The sequence below is a fragment of the Lotus japonicus genome, chromosome 3 (assembly GCF_012489685.1).
Source record: "Lotus japonicus ecotype B-129 chromosome 3, LjGifu_v1.2".
Classification (NCBI taxonomy): Eukaryota; Viridiplantae; Streptophyta; class Magnoliopsida; order Fabales; family Fabaceae; genus Lotus; species Lotus japonicus.
Window position 1 is genome coordinate 73,217,312 of NC_080043.1, and position 16,542 is coordinate 73,233,853.

The following is a 16,542-nucleotide window of genomic DNA, read 5'->3' on the forward strand; positions in this document are numbered from 1 at the left end:
GTTCTTCCTATTCTCATCACCATCATCGTATTCCCTGTTTTTTCCATGAATTAGTCATGCCATGGGTGAATAGGCTTGAGGCTTGTATTTCCTACCATCAATTGTTGCAAGCACAGAGCAAAACCCCAAGTGAAAATGGTGATCATTTTAAATTGCAAAAAACCCAAAATCAGTAGCAGCATGAGGATATTGGACGGAGAGAATGATTGAATATTGGTTTCATGCTGGGTAAGTGTTGAAATTGCATCTTGATACACAAAATTGAAAAAGGAAAGAGAAGGCATCCAACAGGAATACAAGATATAGAATCGGTGGCAATGGTAGAAGGAAGAGAAACCAGAACCAATAAAACGCACAGCAGAGAAGACGAACGGTGGGTGTGGTTCACGCGCAAGAAGAAGGAGTGGAATTTGTAAGATAAACATTAAAAGAGTCACGTGGATTTTCTAGACTGGAATTGATCCTAACCGTTTATCAAGATCAAAGGGTTATTATTGGGTCCTCTCACCTCTCACAATAACACACTCCTCTCACCTGATATGCTCCATATATATATATATATATATATATATATATATATATATATATATATTTTTTTTTTTTAAAAATACTGAGTTATTAACTAAAATAGTAGGGGTTATTCTGTAATTGAATTAATTAATTAAATATATATTACGAAAATTAAAATTAAAATTGACGTGGATAATAAATTGACACATGTCACAATATAACTGGAACAACTAAACAATGGGTGATTTAACCCAAAATTCACCATGGGTCATTTAGACAACCCTTTAATTTTGAGATGAAAATTTGCCGGCTATAATCAAATCTAACTTGAGTAATTTTATTTATTTATTTTTCTTTCAAAAAAAATTATTTTTTAACTTCGGAAAACGGAGTAATTTGTTTTCATGTGATGTTAAATAAAAGAGAGCGACAAAATAGAGATCATGTTTTTTTTTACGGTAGAGAACTAGAGATCATGTTAAATAAGCACAAGGTAGGAAATTATTTAGCTGATGGGATAATTTTTTTGACAAAAATTACAAGATATGATTGTTAATATCCTAAAAAAAGAAAAGATAACTAAAAGTTATATAAAAAATGTGAATATATCACAACTCATAATTCCACGTAGCAAAAAATCACCCTAAATCTGACGGCATACGGAAATCACCGTAAATCTACACCTACATATCACGCTTCTTGCATAATAAAAATGAACCGAATCAAATTAATGTTGTAATTAATTCAGTTAGTTCGCTGAAGATTACAATTTATAAAAATTGAGGGAGCTGATAGGAAGCAAGCATAATCAATGATGAGTCACAATTACATATGACAATTAAGGCAGTTAGTTTGCTAAAGATGACATTAATGTATAAATTACAAATACAGTAATTTATTTTGGTTAAAATCACTCTAAGCGGTACAATAGTGAAATTTTAGGGTTTCTACTTTCTACCATGTAATTAGATTTTAGATGATGTCTATGTTATCTTTATCTCAATTTTAAGTTGTTAGTTATTTTAAATATTTTTATTTTAATGTTGATTATTTACTACCACATCCGTCTTTTATTGATCGCTCATGAAAAAGAAAAGCACACATAATAAAAAATGCAAATAATATGGTCAACTTTTAAAAATATATTACTAACTTTCCTATTTTATGCTTTAAAATGTATGTTTATCTTTGCTCATTTATTTTTCTCATAAAGGTATTATATATGAAAAATATAAATTATTAGAATAGCAACATAATTACAGATTTAGAGTAGAGAGAAACACACGAAAACTTTGTTTACGCAGCTCGGCCAAATTGCCTACGTCTGCGACTATAGAGCAGCTATAGTTCTGTTTATTGATTCGTTATGTATACAATAATTAGAGTTTTAGTGTTACAAGCATATATAGAGATACTAATGATTCATATTACAATTACAAGCATGGGCCGCTACGCGGACCGCGACCCATTGCCCCAATAACACTGCCTATGAGCCATACTCAACATAAATGAATGCAACAATTGAAATTTTAAGTAGATAATTTTAAAGATTTTTTTCTATAAATAAAAATTTAATAAGAATGAGAAGTAATATTTCTTTTACCCTCCTCATTTCGGATTTGGATCCCCTCATTTGTTAATTCTCACATGACCATGTCATGTGAAGATCTGAACCTTTAATTCTATTGTAGTGAAATATGGGCCAATGATGAATACACGGAGAGAGAAAATTAAAATTGTGCGGGAAATAATAATGACCATAAGATTTCATTAAAAAAGTAATTAATGGCCTGTTTGGTGGTTAGGACATGATATGATAGGAAATAATATGTGAACATGATAGCAACAAGATAGGATAAGAGCACGATAAACTCTTATCATATCCTGTGTATGAGGTACACATGATAATGACATGTTATGATAAGGAAAAATGTATCAAATTTATATTTGAATAAGAAATACATTTAAAATTTGATCATTCTATTAAATTTAATTTTTTTATACATTTTCATGAATGAGTCAATATTTTAAAATAACTAAAATTAATTTAAATTTTATTAATTAGTCTATTTTATTGTTTTGAAGATAGCCTATAATTTAAATAAAATAATACAATTAACTATTTAATTTTCACTTAGTTGTGACACGTGATAATTAACAATAAAATTTTAACTACATTAAGAATATTATTATTTCCAAATTACTTTATATTTAAATTATAAATTATTATATAAGTAGATAAATAATTTTAAATAATAGGAGACAAGAATGAAAAATACTATTACTATTAAAAATTAATATTTGTAACCAATTGGTTTTCACTTAATTGTGACACGTGAAAAATAATATAAATTAACTAAATTAAAAATATCATTATTTCAGAAGTAATTTATTTTTAAATTATTATATAAGTAGGTAAATAATTTTTAAATAATAGGATATGAAAATATTAAATTAGTCTATTACTATTAATAAATCAATATTTGTAAGTGAGTAGTCTATTTTACTATTTATAAATAATAATTTTATTTAAATTAATATTTTATATTTATTAATTAATATTATTATAAATTATATAATATTAAAATAAATTAATTTGGAGTTAAGATACTAAAAGAAAATATATAAATGGTATCTTATCATGTTCTATCTTAGCTCTCCCATCGAGATAACTTTTACACATGATAAACAAGATATGATAAGAGACAAGGTAGTGTTATCATATCCTGCTGTCGCAAGAAACAACAGGATATGATTATTATCCTGTCATGTCCTATCCACCAAAAGGGCTCTATGGGTCCAGATTTTTCACATGACCATGTCATGTGAGATTAACACATGAAGATATCAAAATCCCTTCATTTCTAATTAAGTGTTTAGAAAGCCTCCAGAAAAATAAAATAAAATAATTGTTTAGAAAGAGAATAACACACAAATTAAGAAATGCAATTGATTTTTTATTTATCATAAAAGTATTATTTCCTTTTCTATTTTACCTATTAGAATGTGTTTATCTTTCCCATTTATTATCAGTTAGTGCTCTCTTTGAAATTATAAATGGTTAAATATAAAGGAACAATTTTTTTCCTTCTAAATGTACAATTAATAATTAACAAAGAGATAATATACTTATACATTAAGTTTCATGTCATAATTGTTAGCAACACTAGTTTTAAGGCTCTCTCATGAATTGATTAAAATTCAAGTGAGGTCCACTAAATATAAATATATGGAAATCACATAAAATTCAACTAATTCACCCGAGATGGTGACTACTTACTTACTAAGACTCTTTAAAAACTATTTTATTTTTTATTTTTATTTTGTGGGTATTGAAAAAGAAAAAAGAGAAGAAGGGTAGTGCCACGTAGTAAAACAAAAGTATGTGGGACCAAGCAGCTTCTAACCACACCACCCTAGTTGTCAACAACAAAGACTCCTCTCACATTATATAAACCCCTCCCATTCCTTACAATCCACCCTTTTCTCATTTGTTAATCAAACACCCCACCACCCACACAACCCACACAAGGTTTTTCTCTCCTCTCTTCCTTCTTCTTCGTCACTCCCAACCCACACTCCACACACATCTCTCTCTGTGTGTGGAGCTGATCGACGATGTCAACCGAGTCCAAAGACAACTGGGTCGAAATGGCCATGGCCGACGACTCCCTCGTCGCCAACCTCCTCCTCAGTTTCAACCGATCCGAATCGCGCAACCTCACCGTTCAATGGCCCATCCGTCATCGCCGTTCCCAGCGCAGGAAATCCAAATTCGCCAGGACCAGTCCTTCAACGCCGCTCTCATTGACCGCCGCCGCCACCGCCTCCGATGACTCCACCCCCCCTGCCAAACCGCTCGATGACGCAGGATCTAAGGTATACGATACGATTCCTCTTTCTCCCGTTTTTACATTCCGGTTTGATTTCTTCCCCCGTCGTGTGTGGCGCATTACCGCGTTCCTCTGATGAACACTCTCTCTTTTTTCTGAGACTCTGACAGTTTCGAGTTTTTCTTGTGATTGGACGAAATTCGCATTTTTCTGGCACTCGTAATTTACGTTTTTGCCCTCCGCCGTTCTGTTGGCCGGATCGGTGACCCTCCGCCGTCTCCGATCTCCGGAGCCGCCGTGGACGTGTTTGGTTCTGTTGCTTTGGATTCAACTCGTCGCGACGCTCATGTCGCGTTTTTTTTCATTGCCGCATTAGTCCTTTGAATTTCCGAAAAAGCCACTCTTTTCGAAGGGCACTTTCGTCTCTCCAAAGCAGCACACACTCCTTCTTCTTTTTTTGATACAACACAATCCTTTTTTTTATTTTTTAAAAAATTAAAATATTTTTTTTGATCTCTTTGGTTTTGATAGTTCAGGGACATTTCAGTAAAACCATGTGGTGGTGGTGTAATAGCAGTGGGGGTGGTTGTGTACCTTTTTTTCTGGGGGTTATTGTCTTGACTCTTGAGATTACTTGTTACACCTGCACTATTTTCTGAAGGATAGCATGGTCTTTTTGTGATTGTGGAAGTGTCCAAAAGGCTAGAATCTTGGGATCTTTGGTCAAACTTATTTTAATGGCAAATATTATCTACTAGATATGAATTGAAAATAATATATAGGTGTAGATTTCTTTTTAATTACCTTTCATAAAAGATTTCTTTTTAATTAAGATTGAGATTTGAGGGAGGGTTTTGATTTCATGATCAAATTGTGTGAATTGAAGTAAGCTGTTGTCATTAGTGTTTCTTTTTTCAGTAATTATCTATGTTAGAAATCATGGTATCTTATGAGATTAGAGGGAGGAGTACGTCATAGTACGGTAGAAAATAATTGAGAGTATGTTGAGTACAGTAGTCTTCTTTAGAATCCTTGAACCTTTTTTCTTAATTTAAGGTTTAGTTTAATTTGATGAGTCAATGTCTAATTTCTGTTATATTTGGTGTATTGCAGGCTGGTGATCAAAGTGAAACTGCATCTGCCAAAAGGACAAGAAAGAGAAGGGTAAACATCTTTTGTTGCTGAGGTTTTGTTGTTGTGTCTTCAGTTAAGTGAACCTTAATGCTTTTATTAACTCTTGCTCTGTTTGCAGACTCTGCCTGAACTACTTGAGAAGGAAAAGTTGCTGTTGAAAGAAAGTGCAGATTTGGAAAATGTACGATTCATACTAGTTTTCATGTCATAATTTTTTTTTTCTTTCATAATTTACAGACTATAGATATAGAAGATATAGCTCTTTTTAGTTACCTGCTTGAAATTTATTACTTAATGTTTGCTTTTGTGTTTTGAAATTTTGAACAGCAACTGAAATCCTTGACTTTCACTGTTGACAAGCACAGATTCAGAAATCAGAGATTGAAGAGTAAAATGAGAATGAAGGTGACCTTCTTGTTCTTCTACCTTTTCTTAGACCTGTTACCTACTTTCCTAGTTATTATATTAATTCAAAGTTTGAAACTTGTCCTTACTAGAATTGAATGGTTACATGATGCATTAGAATCTAAACTTATGACCTGATCTCTTGTAACAGGTTTCGGTGTCGAGACAGAGCTCTAATATAGTTGCAACCTCTCTGGTGTCTGAGAAAGCTGTCCATGACCCACCACAGCTTGTGAAGAAGGCTCATCAATCTGAACTGGTCTTGCCACAAAAACGGAAAGATGAAGCTCTCACGGAGGAATCACCTGTGAAGGGACTTCAATGTGAAGGAGTCTCACCACAAACAAAGAAAGGTGGAGCTCCCCAAGACGAAGCACCTGTCTGTAAGAGAGTGAAGGTGAACTTCTTGTTCTTCTATCTTTTCTAAGACCTGTTATTTTCCTAGTTATATCAATCCAAAGTGTGAAGCTTCTCCTTACTGGAATTAAATGGTTATATGATGCATTAGAATCTAAATTATGACTTGACCTCTTGTAACAGGTTGATCTGGTGTCTAGACAGAGCTCTGAGATAGCTGCAACCTCTCTGGTGTCTGAGAAAGCTATTCTTGACCCACCGCAGCTTGCGGAGGTTCATCAATCTGGACTAGTCTTGCCCCAAAAACGCAAAGATGAGGTTCTTAAGGAGGAGGCACTTGTGGAGGGACTTCAATCTGAACGAGTCTTGCCACAAACAGGGAAAGGCGGAGCTCCCCAAGACAAATTACCTGCCTGTAAGAGGATGGAGGTGAACTTCTTGTATTTCTATCTTTACTATGACCTGTTATTTTCCTAGTTATATCAATCCAAAGTTTGAAACTACTCCTTACTAGAATTAAATGGTTATATGATGCATTAGAATCTAAATTATGACTTGACCTCTTGTAACAGGTTGATCTGGTGCCTAGGCAGAGCTCTGAGATAGCTGCAACCTCTCTGGTGTCTGAGAAAGCTATTCTTGACCCGCCGCAGCTTGCGGAGGTTCATCAATCTGGACTAGTCTTGTCCCAAAAAAGCAAAGATGAAGTTCTCAAGGAGGAGGCACTTGTGGAGGGACTTCAATCTGAAGGAGTCTTACCACAAACAGGGAAAGGCGAAGCTCCCCAAGACAAAGCACCTGCCTGTAAGAGGATGGAGGTGAACTTCTTGTATTTCTATCTTTTCTATGACCTGTTATTTTCCTAGTTATATCAATCCAAAGTTTGAAACTACTCCTTACTAGAATTAAATGGTTATATGATGCATTAGAATCTAAATTATGACTTGACCTCTTGAAACAGGTTGATCTGGTGCCTAGGCAGAGCTCTGAGATAGCTGCAACCTCTCTGGTGTCTGAGAAAGCTATTCTTGACCCGCCGCAGCTTGCGGAGGTTCATCAATCTGGACTAGTTTTGCCCCAAAAACGCAAAGATGAAGTTCTCAAGGAGGAGGCACTTGTGAAGGGACTTCAATCTGAAGGAGTCTTAACACAAACAGGGATAGGCGGAGCTCCCCAAGACAAAGCACCTGCCTGTAAGAGGATGGAGGTGAACTTCTTGTATTTCTATCTATTTTATGACCTGTTATTTTCCTATTTATATCAATCCAAAGTTTGAAACTACTCCTTAGTAGAATTAAATGGTTATATGATGTATTAGAATCTAAAATTATGACTTGGTGTCTTGTATAACAGGTTGATCTGGTGCCTAGGCAGAGCTCTGAGATTGCTGCAACCTCTCTGGTGTCTGAGAAAGCTGTTCTTGACCCACCGCAGCTTGTGGAGGCACAGCAACCTGAACTAGTCTTTCCCCAAAAACGCAAAGATGTTCTCATGGAAAAGTGGCTGTTGGAAGGAATTACAGATTTGAAAAATGTATGATTCACACTAGTTTTCATGTGATAAATCTTTACGTTTCACAATGTACGGACTATAGTTATTGATGTAGATATAGATATAACTCTTTTTACCTGCTTGAAATTACATCTCTTAATGTTTGATTTTGTGTTTTGAAATTTTGAACAGCAACTGGTATCCTTGACTTCCACTGTTGACAAACACAGAGCCAGAAATCAGAGCTTAAAGAGAATGAAGGTGACCTTCTTGTTCTTCTACCTTTTCTTAGACCTGTTATTTCCCTGTTATTCAAAGTTCGAAACTTGTCCTTTCTAGAATTAAATGGTTATATGATGCATTAGAATCTAAATTTTGACTTGACCTCTTGTAACAGGTTGATGTGGAGTCTAGGCATAGCTCTGAGCTAGCTGCAACCTCTCTGGTGTCCGAGAAAGCTGTTCTCAACCCACCGCAGCTTGTGGAAGCACAACAACCTGAATTGGTCTGGCCAGTAGAATGCAAAGAAAAAGTTCTCAATGATGAACCACTTGTGGAGGCGCATCAATCTGAACCAGTCTCGACACCATCAGTCGAAGACAAGGTTCCGGACGGCGAATCACTTGTCTCTGCTGCAAATGCTTCTTCGGAGCAACAAGGGAATGAGCAACCAGAAAATGAGCAACCAGATAATGAGCAACCAGATAATGAGCAACCAGAGAATGATAACCGAGAACCTGTGTTCTTGCTGCCTGATCTGAATGAGGCTCTAAGGGAGGAGGATTTGGACTTCGATGATGGTCTTACATTAAGTTTATAAGGAATCAATCTGACCTAGGTTGTGCTAATCCTAATGTAACTTGTAGGTATCATTCAATTCCCTTCCCGGTCAAAATCTGATATAGATTCCTTTTTTATTCATGGTGGAGCTGATGGTAGTGTTATAGATTCTTATACCATATAGATACATTCTTTCTTTCATGGTTTTGACATTGCCTAAGATTCTTCGGGGCCATCCTCGACCCTCTCTCCTTGATTATAGAAATTTTTACTGGTAAATGTAATTAATTACATATACCATAGTTACCATAATTAAAGATTTTGGGATTTTCTGGCAAATCTGTCCGTGTCTTATATGATTTTGCTATTTGTTGGTTCTCTCATAGTTAATTGTCCTTTGTTTGTTGGAAATAACTTGATTTGATGCTGTTGCTAGTATAAGAATATAGCAGCATGCTTGTAGATCGATCTGGCCATGCTCTTCTAATGAGAGTATGAGTAGGTACTCCGCTGAGCTTTGATACATCCACATTCACTTTCTCTTCCATTTCATTTCTATCAAGTTTTACTTTTTATCTCTCTATCCTTTTCCTACCACAACACTCATAAAATCTCTCATTCTTCTCTCTTATATTCCTATCTCTATTGGATGTGGGTACAAAGGATATGAAGAAACAATTTTTCATAGTCAAAGCCCTTAAGTCTCTTTAACTTAACTATTTTCAGATTGTAGCTCCAATTTTGATTCATTCACATTTGGCTTCATTTGTCTTATTTGTTTGGTTTTCTTTATCTATCACACAACATGTTTCTAATTTCTTTCTTTTTTATTCTTATTTCTCTATGGCTTTAATTGTATTTGGGGTGTTTAGTAAACATTTTCCTTTTGATTTGGGTTTTGATTTATTCACCACCACTTTTTCATCCATCCTATTTCCACAGCTCTCTCTTCTTCTATTTCTCTATTTTTTCTATATATGACATCAACCATCATACATATCACATCTTTTAAACTTTTTTGTTCTCTTCTCTTTTTGTCACTGTTCTCCCGTTTGGCGTGTAGCAACTTCGGTCATTAGATTTTCAGAATGCAGGCGCATTGAGCTGAAAAATAATAGCATGAGTATTTGTGACTAAGTGTGTGTTAGGAACAGTTCTGGACATCCAAATTTTCTAGGTACGATAGGAGAACTTTAACACTATGTTTGGTACCACCAACTTTGGCAAGAGAGAGATAACGAAGAGGGAGTTTGTGGAGAAATAAGAACCCACCCTTGTTTGTTTCTATTTACTGTAGCGAAGAGGTGCTTTGCAAGTGTGGGACCCAGGTCCTTTTGTTGGTCTTCGCAAAAGTCGAAGAGTTGAGAAGCTGGCATGATGGGATTCTTTTTTTACTTATTTATCCTTATACTGTATGTTTACTAGTAGGTTGCAGCAAAATCTTGATGTTGGATATATATGTCTTTTGATAAAAAAAATTCTTTTTCTTTTTCTAATATTTATTTTCCACATCATTCTCTCTCTTCTCTTTCTCATTTATCTCTATCATGCCAAACAACCTCTAAATCTACTCTATTTCTCACCTATTTTTCTCTACTCAATTTCTCTCTTCTCTATTCTCTCTACTCTATCTCTCTCTTCTCTGCCAAACAGAGTGTAAAGTAAAATCACTTTTGAATTGAAAAACCATGAATTCACACTATATGCAAACACATGTTAATTTCTAATTGGAGCTCAAGTCTGGGGACTTTTGCATCAAAGTGCAATAAATGAAAAAGCCGTGGGCAACTGGGCATGAACCAGTTGGTAAACTTTTTCTTAGGGCTCGTTTGGTACACCGTATTAAGCATGATAGTATAAGCTTATACAATACATTATGAGCTTATCCATTGTTTGGTGCTCACATTGTATTGTATAAGCTTATACATCAACCTTCTCTTATACATCAAAATGATTGATTATTTAATCCACCTATAGATGATGGATAAGGCATGATAAGAGTGCAATATATAAACTACTTCAATATATTTAATCAACCGCCACCACAATCACCCTCCACCACCACCGCCTCCACCATTACCACCACCACCATCGTCACTGCCGCCACCACCGTCGCCGGCACCAGCACCACCATTACAACCACCCTCCACCACCACCGCCTCCACCACCACCACCACCGTCACTGCCGCCACCACCACCGACATCGGCACCACCACCACCACCACCACCAAAGTCGCTGCCACCACAACCACCACCGTCGCCACCACCACCACAACCACCCTCCACCACCGCCGCCTCCACCACTACCGCCACCACCACCACCACCGTCGCTACCACCACAACCACCCTCCACCACCACCGCCGCCACCACCACCACGCTCTAGTCATCATTATCACCACTACCACAATCCTCTACCACCATTGCAACCACCACCCTCCACCATCACCGCTACCACTACTGCCACCACTACCACCACCGTTGCCGCCACCACCACCACCATTGCCGCCGCCACCACCATGCTACACCACTGCCACCATCGTTGATACCTTCATAGCACCACTGCTGCCGCCCCCACCCTCACCACCATCGCCACCGCCGCCACCAACACCACCATCCACCACCATTGTCACTGCCACTACTATCGCCGCCACCACCATCCACCACCACTGCCTCCATCACCACCTTCCAATACCACCACTACCACACCACCAGTGTTGCCACCAAACTATACAGTGTATAACCAAACGCTGTATAGTATTAAAATTTTATCAAGCCTTATCCTATCAGACCTAATACATCAGGCCTTATACTATTAGGCCTTTGTAAGGCCCGAGTTTTTAAACTTATGCCAAGTAAATAGAATCCTATTCACGATTAGGGTTGTTGTATCATGAAGGGAAACCTGAACTAGAGTTTACCAAATGAAATAAATTTATGAAGGAGAAAGTTCAGGAAAAGTCTGAGGATCGTACCGAAGTCGATAAAAGTTATAGCACGATCGTTATACGCTTAAACCTAGGTCAGAAACCCTAGTATATAGCTAGTTTTCACTTTTAGGCACGATGGAAGTTAATTCCAAAAATCTTCAGAGAAATGTTAGAACTTCTCTTTTTCCATATATCACAATCGTTTCGAGGCGAAACTCTAGAATCTACGAACGTCCGATTCCAATCATCGGAAGTTTGCCGAAACCGAAACCCTGGTATTTCGAAACCCTAGAATTTCTCGACAATGAAGACTTTTTCTATTCAGAGCTTCAAATGAATATTCCACACGCGTACACCCATTTCTCTTGATGATTTTAATCTTTCTTTAGAAGGAAGTTTTCTATTCCGACATCCGATGCAAAAAGCAACTTATCGGGTAAAATAGTTTTATACCGATTATGCATTAGTCGCCAAAAATACAAGGAGACCTCATTTTAGTTTTGGAATTCTTTCGCCAAAACCTATCTTAGAATTCACGGAGAATGACGCCGGAAAAATCAGATTCGCGAAACTTTCATTTTACCGCGTTTTACCAACCTCTATATATAGCCAAGAAATGAGAAAAAAATCACAAAACTCACCCAAAAACCCATTCAAGGCCGCGAGTTTGCATAAGAGAGGAGGAGGAGAGATTTTCTTCATTTCTTGCTTGATCTTCGATCAATCAGTTGCTACTTCAAGGTTTCGAGGTATAGTCGCTAATCCTTACCTCTGATCGCTTTTTCCATAGCTTTTCTGTAGACTTTTCTGAGTGGATAGTTTATGGGTTTTTGCAAAACTATCCTGAATCTTTCATTTCTGATTCTAAACCTCTTCCTTATGCGCCCAAGATCACTTCTGCCGGATTAGATTTTCCGTTATGTCGCCGGAATTCCGCCGGAATCAATTTTAGCCTTAAATACCCATTGTTGGAGTTTTTGAGGTAAAGCTTCAACCTTTAGGCTAAAAACTATCGCCTTAGCTTAGTGTTAGTAGGATTAGTTGTCATAAACGTCGTTAGTAACGTCCCTGCAAAATTTGGTTTTTGGGATTTCAGTTTTGAAATTTCTAAGTTAAAAATCATGACCAAAATACCCCTGCGACAGTTTTTGATCCGATAATTTTTCCGAGTTCAGAATACCCTTAGTTACGGCTAATGAAAGCATAGGAACTAAGTTTGATCGAAGAAAAATCGAGCCCCACAATTGTGAAAAGTGGCCGAGCCCTATAGAGGAGGAGGGGGAAAATTCCTTTTCCGAAAACTTGTCCTTTCGCGCTAGATTATCGTACCTCGGAGTATGAACTACTTCGTGTAACCTTAGTGAGAATTGATAGCTTAGTTTCCGATAGATTTTGATAGAATTCTGTGGTTTTACTTTAAAGGTTCTTTTGAAGAATTTCCTGAAGATCAAGGAGCTCATTGTGAAGGAACGTTTGAGGAGAACGCTGGAATAACTAGAGGTAAGGGCAACTTACCTTACTAGCTAATGCTTTAGGTGTCGACGCATTCGACTTGATTTACTGTTTATGCACTTGTTTGTGTATGATTGGGAAAATGTTTTCTGAGGCTTCGGCTGACAATGTAGATGATTCATCTACTGAATGTTTTTGAGAGTGAATTTCATGTTAAGTGCTATGTGGGTAATCTAGGATGTGTGATGCATGCTTTATATGCTAAGTGCTATGTGGTTATTGCATAATATGTTGATTTGACATGTTGGTTGTTTGTGCTGAGTTAATTATGCATTTGCAATGAAATCTGAGTTTCTGAATAGTGAGAATAGCGGGCAGGTCATGCCGATTTTATTTTGAGAGTTTTGGGGAAAGTTTGATAGGACGAATGAGATTCGGGCCTTGTTATGGTGTTTTATGGATCGAGACATTCTCTGGAGTCATTTGGGGATTTGGAGATCCCGAGAACTTATAAGAATTGCGATAAGGCTAAAAGGATATTATTTTGTGAAGAAAACTCATAAGACCTTAAACAACCTCTAAATCTTTAAGTAATGATAATAATCTCGAAGGAAGCTTAGGAGTCGAATCTTAGTTTTGGAAAACGAGAAGTGTCGTCGGATCCAAGTGTTGAGATATTGAGAGGTTTTGAGTATGTTGATACTCTTGTGCTCTGGGAGCAGTTGTGTTGTTGGGCTATCTGAGAGATAAGCCGGGAAACGGGTAGTTTCCGAGCATGTTGATGCTCTTTGCTCGTTGAGCAGTGTTGACCATCGGATAGAGATGAGTCGGATGATTTGGAGATCATCATGAGATACAGTTTATGCCTTCGGGTACAGTTTATGCCTTCGGGTACAGTTTATGCCTTCGGGTACAGTTTATGCCTTCGGGTACGGTTTATACCTTCGGGTACGGTTTATGCCTTCGGGTACGGTTTATGCCTTCGGGTACGGTTTATGCCTTCGGGTACAATTTATGCCTTCGGGTACAGTTTATGCTTTCGGGTACAGTTTATGCTTTCGGGTACGGTTTATACCTTCGGGTACGGTTTATGCCTTCGGGTACAGTTTATGCCTTCGGGTACAGTTTATACAGTTTATGCCTTCGGGTACAGTTTATACCTTCGGGTACGGTTTATGCCTTCGGGTACAGTTTATGCCTTCGGGTACAGTTTATACCTTCGGGTACGGTTTATGCCTTCGGGTACAGTTTATGCCTTCGGGTACAGTTTATACCTTCGGGTACAGTTTATACCTTCGGGTAATTCGGACATCGACGGGGGATATGATCGACCGTGAGGTTAGGATCGACTTGTTGATTGTCGGGCATAGCGGAGGGAAAAGTCGACCCGCAGGGTTAGGACTGATCCGGCTATGTCAAGGTTGTAAGTGACACTCGGGAGTTATGGTCGACACAATGCCAGTGTTAGGACCGACTCAAACGTGCCCAGCCTACTCTTTCTGGAACCGTCGAGAGTGACGTTGCATTGACATATCATGCACTCTAATTGTATCGTTATGTGTTTTGATGAGTTGATGTTGATAAACATCGTTATGTGTTTTGATGAGTAGATGTTGATAGATATCGTTATGTGCTTTGATGATGGAATTGTACTAGAGTGTTGATAACATGCTATGTTTAAACCTTAGGGTAGACAATGCAGAACTTATATGTATATAGACAACATATATATATATACCCCTTATACTTTATCTGGTGTCTTGTATTCTCTATCCTATATTCCGTAAGTTGACCCTTGCACGTGCTACCTGTGTTTGGGGGGCTATGTATGCCCTTTTTGTCAGATGTCGTTGGGGGATTCTTCCGTGATTCCTCGTCGTTCGGGGAAGACCCGGAGCGAAATGACTACTATTGAGCCTTCGACGTGGACCAGGACTTCATGCATGACCAGATGGGAGTCGATGATGGAAGTATGGGGGATGGGTGATTAGAGTCTATTAAGGTTGGGTGTTAGTGTCCTAGCTCCGACTTATTCTTATTTTTGAGGGCTTGTATTGCTGACACTTGACCTAACATTTTGGGATTGTACATTTTGCCTACGGGCGTTACACTTTTCTACTTTCCGTCACTGGAGGTTACTCGTGACGAGGTCGCTACTTACAGCGGAGAATGTTATATGTATTGTGTATTAGTTCCGTTACCTTTCGCATTTGGGTTTTATTTAATTCAGTCTTGTCTTAGTTATTATATCGAAAAAAATATTTACGTTTTTCCGCATTAAGTTTATTTTGGTTACTAAAGTGACGCCACCGAAATCGGGGTGTTACAACCTTACACTATACGGCGTACCAAACAGGCCCTTATTGTCAAGGACTAGTACTAAGAACTTTAGCTTCGTGTCATTGTCGAAGTTGGTACTTCTTTCCTTTGGTGAAGTCTTTATATATTGAGGCTTTGAAAGTTTGTTGGGACCAATTACTTCATAGGTTTTGTTTTATTGTCCTTATTTCATTGAGTTTGAGTCAGCAGTCTATGGGCAACGTCATGGACTATATTGACTGACCACACACTTTTTTTTTTTGGTCAATACTGACCACACACTTTGTCCGTGACTTTAGTACATGACCTTCATGTACGGGCTACGGCCCATACGTAAGTTAACTAACTAGCGGACCCTTGCTGGTAATTGGTCATGAGGAGTGGTTATTTCAGTATTTCCACATTTCTACATTTTTAGATCTAAGTCAGGTGTAAGGTGTTGTAAAGATGAATTCAGCTAAGTGCACATTTGGTGGTATACAACCAATTAAGGAATCAAAAAGTTGATAAGAATAAAGCAATGTTGTATTAGAAGCTAGACAATCTAGTAATAAGAATGAACTGTATAGTCTAATTGGTAAAATAATCTTCTTACATATATAGTTTATTGTTAGTTCAGCTATGAAGATGAAAGCTTATTCAAATTGCTGAAGGTGAAGAAAGCCGAGGAGTTCACTTGTCGGAGAAGAAATTAATTAAAGAAGTTTTGTTCAAGCCTCTAGTATTAGTACCTCCACGACCTAGTCAACCCTTGAAGCTACACATAGCCGCAACTGAAGAATCCATTGGGTGCTTGTTAGTTTAAGATGTCAAGGATAAAATAAAAGGGCCAGTTGGTTGTTTGAAACTAGTCGGCAACTATAAAAGATTGAACTTAGATACATGGCTACTGAAAATTTATGTCTATCATTATATCACACATAATTCAGTCACGCAACTTGGCCCCTTGATCAAGTAATTTCCTTCATCAAATCTAGCTAATAGATAGGGATATGAGGACATAAAATAGAGAAATTACAGTAAGTAATTAAATGGTCAAGTTACATGACCTAATTCAAAACAATCAATGCCAATTCTTGGTACTCAACGGAATGGAAGAGAAAGTGAGTGAAATATTAAATGGAAGAGAATATGAGGCCCAATGAATCAAAACTCAACATTAGGGAACTGTAGTAAAGTTTTTCGGAGCCATCTAAAGCACACATTTTTTTTTGTATGACCTTACATAAGTAGGGGGTTTTCGTTTCTTATCCATTTTTGAATATTAAAATTAATGCATTATTATTTTTGCCCCACAAATTTTTTAAATCACCTTCTTGGCACCTTCTCCATT

The 16,542-nt window shown here is 37.3% G+C and overlaps 1 protein-coding gene across 1 annotated transcript; it reads left to right on the forward strand.

Moving 5' to 3' along the window:
* Positions 1–3,981: 3,981 nt before the first annotated feature.
* LOC130745766 (uncharacterized) lies at positions 3,982–8,849 on the forward strand. Its single transcript, XM_057598137.1, has 11 exons — positions 3,982–4,389; positions 5,457–5,507; positions 5,596–5,658; positions 5,805–5,882; positions 6,034–6,279; positions 6,423–6,668; positions 6,812–7,057; positions 7,201–7,446; positions 7,593–7,772; positions 7,923–7,991; positions 8,128–8,849. Exons 1-11 carry the CDS (start codon positions 4,129–4,131, stop codon positions 8,548–8,550), a joined length of 2,109 nt encoding a protein of 702 aa, XP_057454120.1. The 5' UTR covers positions 3,982–4,128; the 3' UTR covers positions 8,551–8,849.
* The last annotated feature ends 7,693 nt before the right edge of the window (positions 8,850–16,542 follow it).

Bases quoted from the DNA above. Each gene is read 5' to 3' on its own strand.
- LOC130745766 (XM_057598137.1), top strand. From the start codon at position 4,129: ATGTCAACCGAGTCCAAAGACAACTGGGTCGAAATGGCCATGGCCGAC. The intron at 5,659-5,804 runs GTACGATTCATA...AATTTTGAACAG, and splicing joins AAAGTGCAGATTTGGAAAAT to CAACTGAAATCCTTGACTTT. The intron at 6,669-6,811 runs GTGAACTTCTTG...CTCTTGTAACAG, and splicing joins CTGCCTGTAAGAGGATGGAG to GTTGATCTGGTGCCTAGGCA.